The 19,987-nt window shown below is 40.5% G+C and overlaps 2 protein-coding genes across 2 annotated transcripts; one reads left to right on the top strand and one right to left on the bottom strand.

Moving 5' to 3' along the window:
- Positions 1–1,760: 1,760 nt before the first annotated feature.
- msl2a (MSL complex subunit 2a) lies at positions 1,761–8,000 on the top strand. Its single transcript, XM_061062589.1, has 3 exons — positions 1,761–2,743; positions 4,391–5,793; positions 6,050–8,000. The coding sequence occupies exons 1-3, from the start codon at positions 2,602–2,604 to the stop codon at positions 6,350–6,352; spliced, it is 1,848 nt and encodes a 615-aa protein (XP_060918572.1). The 5' UTR covers positions 1,761–2,601; the 3' UTR covers positions 6,353–8,000.
- Positions 8,001–8,529: 529 nt separating this feature from the next.
- On the bottom strand, positions 8,530–15,203 carry LOC132993456 (tumor necrosis factor ligand superfamily member 10-like). Its single transcript, XM_061063317.1, has 6 exons — positions 14,618–15,203; positions 12,816–12,947; positions 12,237–12,282; positions 12,021–12,137; positions 10,388–10,632; positions 8,530–9,610 (listed from the first exon to the last, which is right to left on the bottom strand). Exons 1-6 carry the CDS (start codon positions 14,729–14,731, stop codon positions 9,401–9,403), a joined length of 864 nt encoding a protein of 287 aa, XP_060919300.1. The 5' UTR covers positions 14,732–15,203; the 3' UTR covers positions 8,530–9,400.
- Positions 15,204–19,987: the final 4,784 nt, after the last annotated feature.

The raw sequence follows: 19,987 nt of genomic DNA, 5'->3' as shown, positions 1-19,987 counted from the left end.
GATAAGATAAATAAAAATAGGGGGTATATACAAGTACAAAATGAATGATGAAGTTAACTATGCATGGAATTGAGACAGTATTTGCAGAGAATGGCAAGATAAAGTGACAAGTGATGATTAAACAATGATTTACAATATGAATGCAGAGCTTAAATTTCTGTTGGAACATCTCTGGGCTACAGGAATCAATGCCTTAACTAATAATCACACATTACACACGTTTTTAAGACGTGAAGAAAACGGTGTGAACCTATACTTGGGTGCCAAAACATGAAGCATTTATTATTTTTTTACCATCCAGCATGTGTAATTATATCATCGTGTGACTTCTGTGTTTTAGAAACCTATGACTGGCTATCCAATTCGCAATTTGATAGTTCGCTGGATTTCTTTTCAAGAAAGTTAGACTCAAAACTGTGGTCTTTTAAAATTACAATATTTTTCCTCTGATAGTGAAGAGAGGAATGATGGTGACCCTCCCTACTGTTAGTACGCACTAACTGTATATACAAGAGTAGTCATGTCACAGTTTATAACAGAGGCCGTTTATAGTCTGCTGGACGGGCCACTTTAGGATAGGATAGGATAATACTTTATTGATCCCCAGAGGGGAGAGCACAGAGAAAGGAAGCACAAAATACACATTAAACAGAATAGATAAGATAAATAAAAATAAAAACAGGGGGTATATACAGTACAAAATGAATGATGAAGTTAACTATGCAGGGAATTGAGAATTGAGACAGTATTTGCAGAGAATGTCAAGATAAAGTGACAAGTGATGATTAAAGTGACTTGGTATGATAAATAGCAGCAAGTAATGTAAAACAGCAGAGAAGAGAGGCAGTGTTGTACCACAGTAATGCAGAGTGCAGTTATATAATATAATATAATTTTGTGCAATATGAACAATATAGTGTAATATAATTAAATGTTATATAATATAGACTAATATAACAATATAATAAAATATATAGAATGTACAGTATATATGTATATATATATATTGATGCTATATAATAATAATAATACAGTATAATCAAAGTCAAAGTCAAAGTCAACTTTATTGTCAATTTCAAAATATGCCAGACATACAGTGGAATCGAAATTTCGTTTGTCTCCGTCCCACGGTGCAATACAACCAAAATAAGGTAAAATAGATCAAATAAAATGAGGTAAAATAACATAAATAATATTTACAGTAATTCATTCTAAATTGTGCAAAAGGTACAAATGGTAAATAAAATAAAATAAAATTTAAAGAAAAAGTAAACTTGTGCAATATGTGCAATGTGCAGTAAAGTAATCAGACTAACTTTAACTTCTATTTTTTATTTTTAATAATTATATTCCCGTCCCCTGTTTTCTTGAGCTGCTGTAATGCACAAATTTCCCCCACGGGGGATCAATAAAGTTTATCTTTATCTTTATCTTTATCTTTTAAACTGATTGTACTTTTGAAAAGTTAGCTTCAGAATAATATAATAATAATAATAATAATAATAATAATGATAATAATAATATAATAATAATAATAATAATAATAATAATAATAATAATAATAATAAAATAATAATAATAATAATAATAATAATAATAATAATAATAAGTTTACCCAATTCTGCAGACACCACCACTACACTACTGTTTACAATAGACAAAGTTGCAGTGCCGTTTGAGGGCCCAGGCAACGTGACGCGGTGCGTAAAGAACACGGTAACCACGGTAACTGCTGGTACTCTCGCGTGATTATCATGCCTGTCGAGACGAGAGGGGTTGATGCGAGGAAAAGTGGAAAATCGACTGTTAGATGCATTTGTAAAAACGGATAGTCAGCTATGTATCGGTCGCTGCTCGCAGAGTGTCATAGAAAAAAAATCAACATTGCAAAATTTCAATGAACAGCTTTGCACTGCCCCCTTTGCGCGGGGTAACACATCAGGCCCGGGTGGTTAGTCACACGGTTGAATATTCGCTGGCTAATTTGTAGCTAGCCATGCTAACCCTAGCTGGTTAGCTTTGTTTACATCAAGTGCGCGCCTGGAGTCTGGTGGCTAATTGCTAACCAGGCACGTTTCTAATCATAGGAGCGGCCCCCTCTTTTTCCAATTAAGCATCGACGGGGGTGACACTGTCGGATAGTAAATGGAGCCCGTGGCGAACATCGACCATTTCTCGCGTAAAAGGTTTGGATGATGTGAGCTAACGTTAGCTGCAAAAATGCTAACCTATTGATCATGGGTGTTTGGCTCAGTTGAATCGGTGTTAGCTGTTACAGATTAGGGATAATGTGAGTTATTATAACAAAAAAAAGGGGGTCAAATTGGTCCTGATTAAATAAAACATTAACTGTAAGCACATATAAGTATTGATTTGTTGGAGGGGATAGGAACCATGATGCTAACTTAACCTAGCATTAAATTGAACCGCCTTCCCATGTTGGCTGTGAATTAGTTTGTGGAGCATTATTACAAAACGTCTGCATTGTAAACCAGGCGGGTTAATATTTCTCCCATCTGTCCTGAGAGTTGAGCTTTCTTCTTTTTTTTTTAATTTTTTGGGCTGGATATTTTTTCCTCTGAGGCTGCGGAGCTCACCGCTATGAGCCCTGTTAATGTAACCGCTTTGTACGTGTCCGCCAGCCGGGCCGTGCTGCAGTGTGACCCGCGGCAGCCTCACACCTTCACGGATATGTACACGCTGCTACCCTTCTTCAGACAGTCCCTCGCATGCCTCGTCTGTGGTAAGCATCCTTTTTTTTAATATTCTTTTATAGCAGCTCAGCAGGTAGGTAGGCATCTGTGTCATTATCACACTGAACATAGTCTTCTCTTAATAGAATAGAATAGAATTACTTTATTGATTTCCAAACTGGGAAATTGTGGCGTTACAGCAGCAGGTTGTCCAAACACACAATATGAGTAATAAAAAAAACACAATGTTAGCAAATCTAAACACAATATAATATTAAATACAAAGTAAATAAGCTCTAAAAATATCAAAAATAAGAATGTGAATATATACAACCATTTAACTAAGCATTACTAGTCTTAAATAGGAAGATTAAATATGGAAGATTGAATGCAAATGTGCAAAAACAGAGTTGTAAATTAAATATCAAAGATTGAATGTAAATGTGCAAAAACAGAGTTGTAAATTAAATATCAAAGATTGAATGTTAATGTACAAAAACAGAGTTGTAAATTAAATATCAAAGATTGAATGTGCAAAAACAGAGTTGTAAATTAAATATGGAAGATTGAATGTAAATGTGCAAAAACAGAGTTGTAAATGGACAGTATTGACATAAGTTAAAGTGCATGAGTGTAGACATATTATAAGCAGAAACTATACAATATAACGGCGAGTAGACAGACAAATGAAGTGAACATGAGTGCAGGGATAATTTGTAAATTTAAACATGTGCAGAACAGATTACAGTATGGAGAGACGGATATTATCACGATGACAGTTCTCTGCTCGCAAGAGGTGAGCTGGCCTTCGGTAAGAAAGATTTCTTGTATCTCTCCTTGTGACAGTGGAGTTGTATCAGTCTGTTGGAGAAGCTGCTCCGCTGTTTGTCCAGTAGGGTGTGCAGAGGTTAACCATGCTGCTGTTATTCAATAATCTGACTATTCATATTGACTGAGGTTTGCATGGGATGTGCGTTTGACTACATTTGTCGTGATCACCACCTTGGTCGCCGTAGCAACCGTGGCTGTGCCCCCAGTCATCTGCCCTCTTGTCAAGACAGATGATTCCTCTGTTGTTTTGTCTGCTGCTGCTGCTGCAGAGCCATGTGTTTCCTATTCATACCGGTATTACTGACTTGGTTTAGTTGGTGGTGCATCAACACTGGGACAGCTTGTGTTTACAGATTGGCAATATTGACAGAATGATGATATGCAGCAGTATTTCTGACCCCCTGATTATATAATGGTGTTTTTTTTTTAGCATAATTTGTTCGCTCATGCAATATTTACGGAGGCTGAGGGACATAAGCAGTCAAAATCAGTAACATGAACATAATGGTGAAGAATGGTTAAGTAAACTGAGACAGGTAAGTTAATTAAAACAGGAAACAGCTATGATGAAGTGAAATCTATGGTGACTCACAGATCATAATATTGTTGTAACATGTACTGATTCCTACACTCTTGAAATGCCCTAGTTGACACCGAATCATAAGTTGATCATTTCATTTGATTTTTCATAGAATGTCAGTTTGAAACTGCTTTAAAAAGTAGAATTCTTTTCATGTTTAGAGGTAATTTAAGGTACTGGGAAATTGTGACAGTAATTGTTTTTTCTTCTGAAGAATTGGGCGGACAATGACAAGTCTAGATAGTATGATTAACTGATGATTGCTCTTGCTTTTTTTATGTCTCAGGCAAACTGCTAGAAGATCCCATTTCTCCAACACATCCAGAGTGTCAGCATTGTGTCTGCTTAGCCTGTAAAGGCCAGAAGATGCGGATCAGGCTGTCATGCAACCGGTGTAAAGACTATTCCTGCTTCCAGGAGAACAAACAGCTTTCTTTGCTGGTGCAGTGCTACAGGAAGCTCTGTCTCTATGTGACTCATTCACCGTTGCTGCAGTTGATCAGCAGCCATGAAGGAGGCTCCATTGAGATTATGGCCTTGCTAGAGGAGGTGCTAATGTCACATAAAGAGACGGAAGACCTTTGCTTAGCTCAGGAAGATGTGAATCCTTCTGCCCCTGACTCCCTAACCCCCACAGAGGCACCACCTGCTCCTGCAGAGCTTTCAGCTGTACCACAGAGTTCCTCATCTGACCCTCCTTTTTCCAATGGACCACAAGGCTGCAATGGAGAGGTTCTTGAGGACCTGGATCCCTCATCTCCCGAGCTGGAAGTCTGCGAGCTGGTAGAGGAGCAGCCTCCGGCAGGCCTGTCTGTGTCCGACACTGGCTGTGGTGGTCTGGAATTGAGTCTGACTACAGGACCATTAGTCCAAACTCCAGGCACTGTGTGCTCACTCAGGGATGGGGAATCAAGCAGTAGGGAGCTGGAGGAGGGGGAGGTGTTGCTTCTCAGTGTGGAGGAGGTGTTACAGACATTGGATCCCCTTCAGCCCAGTCAAGATTCCCCTCATGCACATCAAGAAAGAACACACACTCACACACACATTACCACAGACAGAGCACATGCTCAAATGTACATACACCTAGACGCAGCTCACAACTACACACAGATCCGAACAGAAAGGACAAACACAGGGTCAAGCCACGGTGCTCACATACTCACATCCTCCTTCGATCCCCCTCCCTCTTCCAAGCCCCCACCAGTCCGCCTTAAACGAAAACGATCACGTTCAGAAAGTGACAGGGAGAAAGTTAAACCCCTCCCGATTGCCTCCATCCTGCAGGGCCCCTCCTCAAACGTACACACTCCAAATCCCCCTCTGACGCTAAACACACAACCACCCACACTCTCCGTGACTGTACCAGCACACACATACTCATCCCTTTCTAATGGAGCCCCTCCAAAGCCCAGTCGCCCTGCGCCAAACCACAATAAAGGTGCCAGGAAGCATGTTGAACCGGGTCCTAAGAAGCCCCACGTGAAGGCCCGCAGCGGTGGGGGTTCCAAGACCAAGGACGGAAGCAAAGACCAGCGGTTGATGTCTGGCTGCCTCGTGCCTCCAGCCCCCGTCAGGCCTCCATATAAGAAGCCTGTGGAGAAGAAAGGCTGCAAGTGTGGCAGGGCAACCCAGAATCCATCTGTGCTGACCTGCAGGGGGCAACGCTGTCCCTGCTACTCCAACCGCAAGGTGAGACTATTATGAATACATGCATGAAACTATTGTGGGTCCTTGCTCACCAAGAGAAACAGGTTTTTTTATTTTATAGAGACTTCAGACAAGTAATGTTAAGTGTTTTAAGTATTTTTTGCAATTTTAGTTAAGTAATACAAAACTGTCTTCTTAGTTTTATTGTTGTGGCATGTCAGTAAATGTTTTAAATGTAATGGGCACCTGAAAAGTTGTGACTAATATTAAATGTGTATATTTTCATCATCCATCTCAGGCATGCTTAGATTGTATCTGTCGAGGTTGCCAGAACTCCTACATGGCCAACGGAGAGAAAAAGCTAGAGGCCTTCGCCGTGCCAGAGAAAGCCTTGGAGCAGACGCGGCTCACCCTTGGCATCAACCTCACCAGCATCACCGCAGCCGCGGCGCTCCGCAACCCGGCAACCACCAGCATCCGAGCTAACACCCTCCTAAATGTCGCCACAGCAACAGGGACCCCTGTTACCACAGCCTTCTTGTCCCCCAGCTCCCCACAAGATCCCAACTATGAAGACAGTCTGGAGCTGCTGATTGGATGAGAGGCTGGGACTCCATACACAGACAGCTCTGTGCTGATTGAATGTGACGGCTGATCAGTGTGTCTGTCAGACAACCTGTATCCCCCCCCCTCCCCAAAATCTAAGGCAGCTATGGGTCTGTCCTGTCCTGTAACCTGCTCTTCTTATATTGTGTTGGAAAATGCTGAGTAGTAAGACTAGCATGGGTGTGCCAAAGCCTCCTGTATTGTGCCTGTGTGCCGGTGTGTATTGTTGCCTGCCTGTAGTGAAACACATATATACTCGGTTCTGTTCTTCAGAGGTGCTTTTTGTTCATTAGACCACAGACACACTCTAAGAGGCAATAGGAACCCATACTATTTTTTTGTCTTCGTTTGTTTCTGCACACAAATATAGATTTGCTAGTGTGCGATTTTTTTGGTGCATAGTGGTAACAAAAACATCTCCATATCTGAGTCAACTGTCACAGCATTTCCCACGTTTGAGTGTTCCTGTGTGTTTAATAAATGCATAATCTGTATTAGGACAGCCCTCACAAACACTTGACCTTGTATGTGTTCTCATCTTAACGGTGAATGAATCTTGTGACTAATCTATAGAGAACTTCTGTTTCACACACGACTGTTTGCCTTTTCTATCTCGTGAACTCACTCAATCCAAGTACTGTCAGATTAAAAATGACTTTGTCTTAATGAACGTGGCTGATGCAGGCATTGTACAGGCAGCAAGATAATGTCAAAGCACTTGGCTGGCTCCATGGTTTTTGTATGTGAGTGTGGGCGTGTGTGTGTGAGTGAGTGAGTAGTGAGTGAGTGTGCATGCGCCTGCTGAGATTTACTGTAATGTCAGTGAGGAGGTGTGTGAAGGATTGTAAGCACTTAGCCTGATTGATTGGCCAATTTACGACTAAAAATCCAGTCTCTGTTACCATAGCAATAGGAACACCAACATGGTCCCAGCTCTCGTGCACACACCGTTGTTTACAGCATCGCCATTTATATAACCTAATCTGACTGTCTTCTAAAATATTACACTGTTACGTCTTGATTATGAGATAGTACATGACTGTGTTTAGATAAACTGAAGCCATAGGTCGTCATTAACAAGACAAAATATCCTCTGAGTGTGTGTTTCTTCCCCTTCTTGTAGTGTCCTGACTGATTAGAGACAAACTCAGAGACTATTTTTGATACCGACTGTGTGGAACCACTGTCTTTTCTGTGTTTTGGTTAAAGCACCTTGAAGCCCTTCTATATCCCAAGAGGCTTTGTGTTGTCCGTGTTTGTGTTAACTGTCTCAGCTGTATCTACAACATGTTTGTCAGTCCACTCATGGTGACCAAAAAAAAAAAAAAAACCGACTGAAGGAGAGAGGACTCAGGCAGACCAAAACAAACACCTTGGTTCTCCACTCATTGACCAGAAGAAGCAGGTTGATTTACAGTAAGATCAGCAAATATGATCTATCTTCCTGCTTGTGTGTGTGTATGTTTCAAAATGTATTTCTTTTGGGCATTACTTGAACCCTGATTAGTTTTTGGTATTTTTTTTTTTTTTTTTATGTAAAAACTCTTGTTTGAGGAGTGACTCTTATTGCGGAAACATTCACTGCCATAATATGGAAAACATGTAATATGACATGTATTAAATGATAGTTTTTTACTTTTTCAGTTCTGTGTCTTTCTGTGTAGATGGGATATGTGACTTGACTTCACTTTAAAGCTTTGTCACAGATGTTTGCAAACATAAGATGAACACTTTATTATCCAAAACTGAACCTAGCAGTCCATGCAGATTTGTGTTCCAGGCTAGTATGCCCCACCCTCAGCCCTTTCTCAAACAAGAATTCCACATGCAACATTTATGTCGGTACTTCACTTCAATTACCAAAAAATTTCCCAAAGATCAAATTCAAATCTTGTAAAGAACTGTAAAACCTATAGAACCATAAACCTCTCTGCAGGTAAAATAACAACTGGCTGCTGTGTAATGTTGTACCATGACTGTATTGACATGACTGGTGCTTAATGCTATAAGCTATCAACAACATGCCCATAATGATGACGCTAATGTGTAGCGATTTATTATATCTGTGGATTGGCATGCTAACATTTGCTAATAGGCAAATCAACTCAAATGACAGGTGATGGGAATGAAATATAGTTATCTGGGTGTTTAGTAAAAAAAACAAACAAAGCATTTTACAAATTCAACATTTATGTTAAGGTTCATTATTTCTCACTCATTTTCTGTAGCTCGTATTGCTAAAGAAGTGGTGGAACAAAATGAAAAGTTCAGCATGACCTCGCAAACGCGAGGAATTCCACATTTGATCTGATAGCAACTCATTTTTATAAAATCTTTCCAGCACTTTACAGTAAGGATTGATATCCATTGGATAAATAAACACTGGATGGTCTGAACACACTTTTAAATACTCGCTCCATTCATACTACATCAGTGCTTTTTCTTTGAAGCCTCGGGACATTTGTCAGCCCACATGTTCGTTCACATATTACACAAAAAGGGAAATTCAGCCATAAGAAGTCGACTTAAAAAATAAGCTTCGTTCATAGCGTTGAATATCTACAATCTTATCTTGTGGCGTTCTTTATGTTTATCACATCTGTCGTGTCCAACTGCATCGCCGCTTCCTTGGGATGAACTGTCCACTTTTTAACCTGCGGGAAACAGCAGGTCCCTTTGGTCACGCACACATCAGAGTACTTCAGTATCCTTTGTGCTGCTCGAGGCCTCGTACACTGAATGCACCACACAATCCTTGTTAGCTCTGTTACACAGTCCACTTTGTTTACCCGCCTTAAGAGCAAATAATAACCTGTGGGAGGTTTGATCACAACCTCTCCAGCCCGTCTGCCTGAACCAGTCAGACTCCTTTGTACTCCTCATGGTCCATTCTTCTCCACCAATCTTGCACCCTCAGTCGGCTGCTCGTATTATCGAGCGAACCCCCTGACATTTTTGGTTAGCACCTGATGATGTCTGTTATCAAATCTTCCCCGGCAAAGACACTTCCCTTCCGAGGTCGTCTTCTTCTTCTTCTTCTCCTTTAGCCGACAAGAAAAGCCCCGAAGTAGCTTGCCCTCCCGTCCATCTCCATGGCGCTGGCATTGCTAACGCTGATGAAGAGGCGGTCTGCAGGCTGTAGAAAGGCAGTACCGGCCTGATGCAGGGAGAAGAGACCGGGCTCGGGACCCCGAGGCCAGCAGGCACTCCGTGAAGACTTCATCAGCAGGATGGGCACCGGGTAGGAACTCATCTGTGGTCCAAACAAAGAAGAAAACCGTGTATGTACAAAGCATTAAACAATTCATTATGCTCAACTATCTATATTATAAATGTGTTGCTTTTGGTGCATTTGTGGACACACAGACATTTGAGGTTTTAGCTTTTCATCTTGGGAAACAAGCCACCAGATAGATGCCATGATTCAGCTTAATTTGTAGTTCATCTTGATCTTTAGTTGTTGTGACGTAACCTCTAGTAGCAGAAGGTTTTTGGGTCAATGTCTGAAAGTTTTGGGTCAAACTTGCCGCGTCTTCGTTCCTCTTGCGTTGTATAATTATAACCGTCTGTTCGACAAGTGGAGCGTTTTCTAGATATGATCTTATTAACACAAATAAACAACCTTCCTACACAACTACATACGCTACCTGGAATTGAGCATGCTGCCTTTTCCCCCCCAGGAGCTCCTCGGAGATTTCTAACAGAAAGAAAACCTGCCGCTCTAAACAGATCTTCTGTGTGGCCCGTCATTATAAAGATTGTTGTGAATTTAGAGAGATGTTTGTCAAACTGTTGTGCACAACGCCTCTAACTGCACACAAGGTCAGCTAAATGTTTCTTTTGATTTTATTCTAGAGGCATTTTGTGCTGCGCCTGTTGATGACCCTCAAAAAATGAACAGAGAGGTTCTGGACTAGTTCACTTTGTAACGATGTTCAGTTTAAAGCTGAACAGTCCTTTAACAATGCAAAGGTTTAAAATCTATCTGAAGCATGCTCCTGTTCCAGGTATTATCTTTCCACAGCCTAACCTTCTTGTAGATATACTGCACAAGCTGTGCTCCTTCCTCCTCCCCTGTCTCCCCCTTGGCCTCCCCGTCGGTTCCCCCCGTGGAGAGCAGTCTAAAGTACGTCTGGGCATAGATGTAGTAGAGTCCTGCTCGCGCCACCAGCAGCTCTCCCTCCCTCAGCTCCATGTTCTGCAGGAAGGACAGACCTCTCTGGCCCTCCCACGCCCTGATCCGCTCCCCCATGTACCCCCTGCTGCTCCTCGAACCTGCAACAGAGCAGTAACACAAATAAACAAGCAGCAGAAGAAAAGAAACACATGAAAATTACAGCCGATCACCATGATGCAAGAGCCTTTGAGATTACAGGGTGGTGTATTGAGTTTAAACAGACACATTTTTTTTTAAATAAGAAACAAATGTTTAAATAAAACAACAACTCTCAATCAGTAAGGCATGCAGAATCCTCCAAAAGAATCTTCAGGGCCAAGAAACATTCAGTGTTTTTTATACCCGACGTCTTATTATGGCTTCATTAACAACGGCCAGCTGTCAAACAAAGCACCAAAAGTAACAGAGGGGATCCAAATATCCTGACAGATGTTGATGAAAAAAAGTTTTATGAGACTCATGAATGATGTCCTTATGGACAAATAAATCATCCAAGCATGCGGCTAGCTGATTTTAATTTCCAACAATTCTATGAACTACCGAACTTTACTCCTCTATTCTGTCTGTGGCTCTCAGTCAGGGGCAAATCTGTTCCCATTACAACCTTAAATGTTTGAAAATACATTGTTAATATGTACATATACATTTTAGACTATAGATATATAAACAGTTGTGCACTGGCGTTTTAATTAGACTCAACAGGAATAAACGTATCTGTTGGGGACTGTTTGTTGTGGTGGATTAATATGCATTTAGTTCTTTAATGAGTATACAGAGGGGGAAACCGGATCAAATAAATGCGATCAAAGTACTCAGCTGATTTTATTGTTGTGGTAAAAACCACTGAGTACTTTCATTCAAAAACAACTTTAAATATTCCAGAGAGTGACTTGATGGAGAGTGTTTTTCCCCCGTCTCTTTAACCCTAACCCTTAGAGAGATTAATAATTCCAATAATTTAGTGATGAAATACACATCTTCAATGTCAAAAGATGACACTAGGGGGTCTCTTCTATTACAGATGTCCTGGTTTGATTGCAGACAGGAAGCTCAACAGGTTAGTACTTTTTTTAATGTTGAGGAGGAGAACTACCATCCAGCTTTTATTTGCAAAAGATACAGTTTTCAAGTTTGTTTAATGTTTTGAAAAAGAGTAAGTTTACACTTCATATTTGAAAGGACAACTCCAGGACACTTTGATAACGCAGCTGCACATGAGCAGGTCCTGACAAATATCTCGGTATGAAGATGTCACTCAGAGCAGCCTGGGAAGCCTTGAAGCACATTCCTCCCCTTTGACCCTGGAAAACTGAAGACTGAAGCTAGACAGTACTCGCAGGTGTTGGGGCATTGTGACTAAATGACAAAATGTTGTGGTGAAGATGTTAATCAGGCTTTCCGGGGATTTACTCAGAAAGTAAACGACTCTAATGAATCCTAAGTAATGCAGGAATATTACTTCATTATTGGATTACAGGATCCTCACCATCTGCTGTTTGGGGTCCTGTGGGTGAGATAACACCGGTCACATGGGCAGCAACTTTAGGAAGAGGGACCCCTCGGATTCCAGGGTTCAGGACAGGCATCACTCCTGTCAGCTTGTCTGTGAAAACACAAGACAAAGAAACAAACACAGGACATCGTTAATAGAAAAAGATGCACTCACTCACTTTGAGTGGCTGATGTCTGAATGTTTGTCTACCTCTCATTGTAGTGGATATCTCCTTCTGAAAACGGTCGGCCATGGTCTGGAAGAAAAACATCCCCCAGTGAAACAAAGAAAAACAGAGACGGAAAATGGTGATAAAATGTGTCCTCCTTATGTGTCCTTGGATCTACATTATCAACATTCAATAATTAACAAGCCCCCCCCCCCCCCTCCTGAATCATTCAGTCCTCCCCTCTGGGCAAACAAATATGTCATCTATTGACCTGGTACAGTATTCCCCCTCGGCTGAGTCCAATTTGGAGCTGGATTCACTGCTGTTTTTTTGGGGGGGAATTTTCCGTTCACATCAGTTTGAAACCATCTGGACAGAAGGGCATCTTACATCGTGTGTTAATGTTGACAACTAAAAAATCTACTAGCCACAAACTAGCTAGTTAGCTAGAAGTAGGAGCATGCTAGCCAAGCATCTTTCTGGCCGTCACTTCCTCTTATTGGTTTTGGCATCCAATAAATGTTAGATAATGCATTGTTTATTTTTTCTACTTAAAGAATGGTTAGTAATTAATAGTATTTAGGGATACTGAAAATAGGGTTAGAAAATCATTTAAAAACCTTCTCTATGTGGTAGTGGAGCTGTTGCGTGACTTGCCAGCAGGGGTCGCTCCTCTTGTCCTCTCCTGACTCGGGGTGTAGCTCTGCGTTAATCAGACAGGACACACTGCTTCTGGAGAAACTCTCCTGCATCTGTCAACAAAACGCAGGAATGAATGAGATCTGCGCAAAATGTTTTTATTTACATACTTACCGTCTCGTTATTTTCTTAAGCAATTCATTTCTGTTTCAGGATGTCAGAGAGAAAAAAAAGTTATTTATTTCTGTGTTAAGTGTCTGAGAGGAATCAGTTAATTTATGTAATATTTTGATAAATGAAGGCAGCAAATCCAGGAAAAAAACAGTGGAAAAACTTGGCTGTTTCAATCAACTGATAGTCATGGAGTATAGGCTACACACAATCAGAAAAAGACGAAGCAGAACCAGGCGAGCTCAGCTGTGCTTTATTATGATTTATTTTCAGCTGTGAGGGAAAGTGTGAAACCTTTTCGACTTAATATGAAAAACACTGCACAGAATACGTTTATGTGACTTTGGTTCTTATAATTATTACAGTGGCCAGGAAAAAAAACATTCAACAAGAAACCCTCCATTCAGCCACCCTGAACAAACTCCTGCATGAAACATGTTTATATCAGTCGCTGTTTATGTGTTTTAAACTTTGTGTATTGTTTGAGCCTTGTCAAAGGAGAATTCATGACACTGTTGGGACATACAATAAAGTTATTTATAAATCTATATACAATCACACGTGAACATTTTTAAAGCTACATTTAATGAAAAAGGACACGATCTTCATATCAGTTAAATGCATTGGCATAGTTTACTTTAAAAGTCTCTTTCTTATCAGTCTAAAAGTTTCATTTATGGACATAGAGACAAAAGTCATCTTAGGGAGGGCAAGGTTTTAAATTATATATTGTTATTTTACTCTATATAATTCACCCAATTTGTCTCCAACAGAGTTGACCGACTTTACTGTTAGTGCGTTGTTTTTGAGAATAAATATTTTAAATCATATAAGTTTGAGGTCAGAAGACAATAAATATACAACATTAAGATTGTGTTCTATCAGAATAAAAAAGTTGAATTGGAAAAAAATCACGAGTGTTTCCCGTATTTTTTCAATACCTGAAATGTCCCCGCAATTCTGGAATGACACATGTAGCCTATTTGTCAGTTATAAGTTATAAGACAAAATACACAGTAGGCCTATTTGTTCTGGTTGAGGCTAATTAAAGAACTAATTAAATCACAAGTGGTCACAGGTGTGCGAGGAGAAGGGGGCGTTTTTTTTTCTCCAAATGTTTAAGCCAATCAGAGCGTAGCACTCAATCAATCAGCTTGTTTAAAAATATAAAAGCTTTCTTTCTGTTTGTCATACCTTACTAAAGAAGTATGTCGCTTTAGGGTCTGGGTCTTTAACTAAACTCATTTCCTGTCATTGTTTTGTGTTATCTACTCTGCCAACTTTCTCCTCTCTCATTGTTCAAAGTTAGAATGGCAGATATTCGTGCATAACTCGGACTTTTACCTCATGTGACTTACTTATTTAATATTCTGATACTTTCACCTGATAAAGTTAGCCTGGTGTAGTAGGTATGACCGTGTTGGAAGAACACCAGCCTATTACTTTTGACACCTTCAAAGGTTTTCTGGTGGAAAATTGTGTCACCGGTGTGGAAACACTGTAAAACTACCAGCAGATACCGCGAGTAGTTCGTTTGTCATTGTTGAAATACCGTGTCAAACCTCCCTCTCACGTTGTTAGTGTGTTAGATTAAGACACGTCTATATCTTACCGTGTTCAGGACTTGGTTGAAGTACATGAAACTGACGGACACCGCGATGGTCTGGAGGAGGACGGCAGCGAGAATGATGAGCCCCAAACACTGCAGAGAAACAGATACGGCCATATCCCAGTGTGGGTAAGTCGGCTACAGAAACCCAAAGAAGTCCCGGGGAGCAGCAAAAACCCGTCCAGCATGGAGGGGAGGACAAGTCAGATCAAGCTCAGCTGCATTTCTGCCCTGGGAGAGAGAGAGAGAGGGAAAGAGAGAGAGAGAGAGAGACAAAGCAGTAGGCTACGTAGGTGGAGCAGAGGGAAAGAGAGAGAGAAAGACAGACTGGAGTTTTACAACAGAATCAAGATGTCATTTATTAGATAGAAAAGCGTTTAGACTTTAAAGCTGCACATGTAACTTCATGGTGCCTTCGTGTGCCGTCGGAAATGTTGAAACTGAAATCTAAAGCACATGTTTAACCAGGTGTGTAAAGACTGTATATATGTGAAAAGTAGCCTCTGAATTGCTTGAGTGCTTGAGCCAATGATGAATATTCACTTGGGGCCAAAGCTTAGGCTGGGTAGCTGACATGCTGTCACAATGCAATGCTTTACGGTTTTAGGATGTTTTAGTCCGCGGGCAGAAATGGGAAAAGTCTCTTAGTTGCACTGTGCTGTAAAACTCCTGACTGAAATCCGGCCATACATCAGGTTAAAACATGTTTAATGACTTAACCAGTCTGACAACAGCAATTTGTAAGCTATGTCATTTAGCTACCTTAATTTAATTTCACTATGGTGCTACACTATACAATAAGAAAGTCCTAAGTCTGAGCTAACGTAATGGAATTGCAACTTGGGACACACAGGCGTGTAATAATGCAAAAGCCTTTTCGAGCTTCCCAACCTTTGTGTAGGAATATTAACTGCCCTGTGAAAGTAGAGGCCTCAAACCTGCATTATCTTAATGTCCAGCAGGGGGCGACTGAGCTGGTTGGGCGAAAAAAATCCACTTGTATATAACCCAAGTACGGAAGAGGATTAGGGCCACTGAGAAAAAAAAAAATTGTTCTGACTTTTTTTAAAATTCTGACTTTAATCTCCTAATTCTGAGGGGGAAAAAAATCAGAATTCTGCCTTTTTTTTCAGAATTCTGAGGAAATGTGCTCTAAAATAATTGTCAACTTGCAACACAGTAGAAAAAAAAACTATAAACAAATAGATTTTTTTGAAAAAAGCTCTGTGTTTTGGATGTACCGTATTTGCTAGAGTTTTGTGAAGTCAGTGGGGTCCCAAGCAAAAAAAGATTGGGAACTAATGGTCTAGTATAAGTTTTCTCCTCATTGGAGTTTCTTGTTCAACCCAAACAACAAACACAACGTAGTAGATGCTGGGGGAAAAGCACAGCAGTCTGTCAGTATTTCACATTGATAAATCATTCCCACGTTCAAAGCAGCTTTGTTCCGCTTAAATCCTGATGCCACTAATTACAACTGGGTTCATTCACTTTTATACTTTCTGCTACAAGCACTTAAAGTCATTACAAATCCCTTTTTTTTTTTTTATGACTTAAACAAAGTATCCAAATGTGGAGCTGCTCAGGGCAGATATGTGGCGGCATTTTGGAAGAACAAAAAGAAAAACCTGGAAACAATTTTTTATTTTTTTTTTTCAAAAAGTTATTTGGCATTTTCATTATAATTTTCCCAATTATCACTTCATTTTACTTTTCATTTCCAGTGTTTTTTCCTAAAATCTCATGTGTTTATGTTAAACAGCTGCTGATTAAGTTCATCAATGAACAACAAAAAAAGTTTAGCTGTAACTGAAGCTTCATTGTTCCGCCTGTTGTCTGTGTTCTCTTCTTGATTGTCGCTTTGCACGTTTAAATACCTCTGAATTAGTTCGATTGAAAAGTGTGACACGGGGTTCGTAATGTCATGTTGTCATATGGCCTAAAGCATGATGTGTGATGAGCTGCATGCATGACAGCCACATTCAGAAGATGAAGTTTGAGTGGAGCACATGAAGGCACCATCACTGCAGACCTGATAACCTGCCGTGTTGGAGTAAGACAAAAAAAAAAAAAGGCCTTTTTAACTTCTCTTTCCTGCTATTGTGAAATGATCTGAGGGAATGTAAGTCGATTAGTGCCAAATGACCCACTATTGTTCCAGCTTCACTGTAGTCTGCGTGGAATCAGTCGCAGGGGAGTCATTCAATCTACAGAACTTAACCTTGAGTGATTCCCCGTGGTTCCTTCACTTTCATTCCTCCACCTCTAACCCCTGCCCCATTGTCAGCGTGAGGAAGTGAGATCAGAGCCTGAATGTGCACGACCCGCCCGACAATCAAGACCTGTGTAAGACATTCACACGGGCGCACATGAAGCTGTGATGTTCACACTTTGTTGGACTGTACCAGGAAAAAATATTGGAAGGTAAAACGAGTACGACGGCAACAAAGGGGAAATAAGAATTAAGTTTGTTTCCTGTTGGAGATACAAATCTTAAAATGCAGAAGACAAAGCGATAAGAGATTCCTGTGTTCCCTTAAGTGAGTCATTTCCCAGGCTTGTCAGGAGTGAGGAGACGGTGAGTGATATGTGAAGACTGTGTGGCCTCAGGCGGGGAAGATGACACCCTGAGAGACATGCTTGGCTACACTCTCATAGCAAACACAGATAAGGAGAGGAAGAGAGAGAGAGAGACGACGTGTGGAGGGAATTGTTAGCATTTACATTCATTTCAAACAACCTTGAATCATTTTATTCAACATCATTGTGATGATCATTTTTTGTTTTCCATGTCTTCGATCCATCTCCAAGCTCAGACCTTTGTTGGAAATGTCTCCATGCAGCACGCGCTGATCTTCAATCCTCAACATGCTGGTCAATATGCTCTTTTTGTCAGAGACTGTTACCCTCTGCTCTTCATCATTTGCAAATTGAAACTCAGGCGTGTTACTGCGACAAGTTCAATCTTTGGGTCTGTACATACACCTCCTGCATGCGTCTCTAAACTTCTCTCATTTGTAACCCGAAGAGGACAGTTTTGTTTAGCATTTTTCCTCTTCATTTCCCTCTCCTTTGCTTTCCTTCCGAGCCTCTATCGGCCAGGAATTAGAAAGTTCAAGGCCAAATACCACAGCTTCACTTTTGATAACATTCAACATCTGTTGGGAGCAGGCAGATAAATGATTTCACACAAGAAGCAGCAAAGATAAAGAATTACTCTGTGTACCTATAAGAGACAGAACAACAAACGAGAGTGCAGTCTAGTAAGTAAAAGAGAGGGACATATTTTGATTACTTATCTCCTTTTATAAAAGCTGGAAACAGTGCTAACTGCTATCCGGGCTCAGATTTTTTTGTGAAGATATTTTTGGGCCATTTTTGCTATTTTTGGATAGGACTGCTGAAGAGAGACAGGAAACGTTGAAGAAGAGAGGGAGGGATGACATGCAGCAAAGGCCAAGGTCGGGTCAGCAATGATGAAATGACTCTGTACATCGGGCGTGCAACATAACCACGGGTCTTGATATTAACAAGTTTACTAAAAGGCATTACTGGAGATCAATTATTTCTTTCTTGTTTGTCCAATAAAAAAAAAAGTGACAAGTTGCTCTTTTGTGAATTCAAACTTTTATATTCTGAGGTGCAAATGGTAGTGGTTAGTGTTCTGGCCCCATGAACAGAGCCCAAGCTTATTGTCCAATCTGAAATCTATTTCACAGAATGATTGAAAACAGGAAAGCGTCAGGAGAGATGTTGTTCTGATATATACCAAAGCACTTTCCCCCTCAAAAAGAAGAGCTTGAAAAACACCCAGAAGATGAATGATGGCTTAAAAGACCAATTTAAACACGTTCTGTCCTCCACTCCCCTTTTCCTTCCCTGCAGGCTTCTCCTCCCAACATTCGTCTTGTAAAAGTTGTGGAATCTCCCTAAATTCCTCTCTGAGCACCACAGCTGCTCATTGTCTCATTCTTAAAACAAAGACCAGTGTAGAAAAGTGCTACAGCAGCACAATGCATGCACACACTTGCAAATGACCGTGTTAGTGTGTGAGAGGAAGGGTGTGTCCTGATAAAAAAAACTGCTTTATAGGTGCATAGAAACGGACTACACAAAGGTTAATATTCAACACACAATCCATGGCGTGCAGTTAGGACTCTCAGTGTGTTTAATTAAGTTTAGATATTTGCTTTTATAGTATATGGACTGCACTAAATAGCCCCTGTGTGTGTTGTGTTATTATTGGATACTTTATTGGATAGTGTAAACGTACTGTCGTAGCAGGTTGAGGAGTAATGGATTTGATCTCAGCAGCATGTTGATGAATAGTTTAATCTTTAATGATAGATAATATTTTTTAAAGAACATCATATATTTTGTATGTTAAATATGAATCTGCAAAACAAATAATAATAATTCTACGTCAGATAAACAGAAGAGTGAAAAAAGTAGAATATTTCTTCTATAAGTGAAGTGGAAAAAAAATCAAATATGCAAACGTACAACCATCTCTAACTTCCTTTAAGACATTTACTTAGCTCATCTGAACCCATCGCATTCCCTGAATATGACAGTTGTCTGATAGATTAAAACCATGTAAACGCATGTTGTGTTCAGACCCCTAGAGGGGGCTGTTGCATTGAACACTGCTTAGATTGAGCCAGACATGCACCTTCATTCTCCTGCAGCTGAATTTTAAAACACAGACAGTAAATATGACAAATTAATTCTACTGAAGTGTTGAACTTTTAAGTGCTGTGTCATTCATTTGTGATTTACTTGAGTCTTTCCTAGAAAACATTTCAACAGGAATGTTCTACTTCCCTTGTTGTTGTGATGATATTACCAAAATCCTGTGAATATGCAATGAGAGATTAAGTCCTCAGTCACCTCGGTCAGACACAACCAGAGGCGCTGCTTGTCAACAGGCGAGGCAGGCAACTGCTTGGGGCCCCAGACCAGTAGGGGTCCCCTGGGGACTGAGAAAATTCAAACTAAAGCAGCGACCCATAATGTGCAGATTTTGCAATGACAGTAGGAAACCTCCCCACCTGATAGCACTCGCTCTCATTGCCCTGCTGAATGCTGGTTGGAGGCCCCCCCCCCCCCCAACTGATTCTTACCTTGGGCCCCAACGGTCTCTAGACTCTCCTCTGTACACAACTTCAAGACATAATAAAGGTGCAACATTTATGACAACGTTACTTACTACTAGAGTTTTAAAAAGGCCAAATCACTAATCAGGCAAGTTGAGCCTTTAATCAGAAAAAGAACACCTAGAGTCACTCACTGAGGAAAGTCCCAAACTGATGACACACACAGTAGCAGTGTGTAGTGAATAAGTCAATGAACATAGATGATTTTGCTTCATGA

This window comes from Labrus mixtus, chromosome 18 (assembly GCF_963584025.1).
Source record: "Labrus mixtus chromosome 18, fLabMix1.1, whole genome shotgun sequence".
NCBI lineage: Eukaryota > Metazoa > Chordata > Actinopteri > Labriformes > Labridae > Labrus > Labrus mixtus.
Note: the sequence above shows the minus strand (reverse complement) of the source record. Positions and strands in the feature narration are given on the sequence as shown.

Bases quoted from the DNA above. Each gene is read 5' to 3' on its own strand.
- msl2a (XM_061062589.1), top strand. From the start codon at position 2,602: ATGAGCCCTGTTAATGTAACCGCTTTGTACGTGTCCGCCAGCCGGGCC. The intron at 2,744-4,390 runs GTAAGCATCCTT...TTTATGTCTCAG, and splicing joins CCTCGCATGCCTCGTCTGTG to GCAAACTGCTAGAAGATCCC. The intron at 5,794-6,049 runs GTGAGACTATTA...CATCCATCTCAG, and splicing joins CCTGCTACTCCAACCGCAAG to GCATGCTTAGATTGTATCTG.
- LOC132993456 (XM_061063317.1), bottom strand. From the start codon at position 14,731: ATGGCCGTATCTGTTTCTCTGCAGTGTTTGGGGCTCATCATTCTCGCT. The intron at 12,138-12,236 runs GTAGACAAACAT...GTGTTTTCACAG, and splicing joins GATATCCACTACAATGAGAG to ACAAGCTGACAGGAGTGATG. The intron at 9,611-10,387 runs GTTAGGCTGTGG...TTTGGACCACAG, and splicing joins TGCAGTATATCTACAAGAAG to ATGAGTTCCTACCCGGTGCC.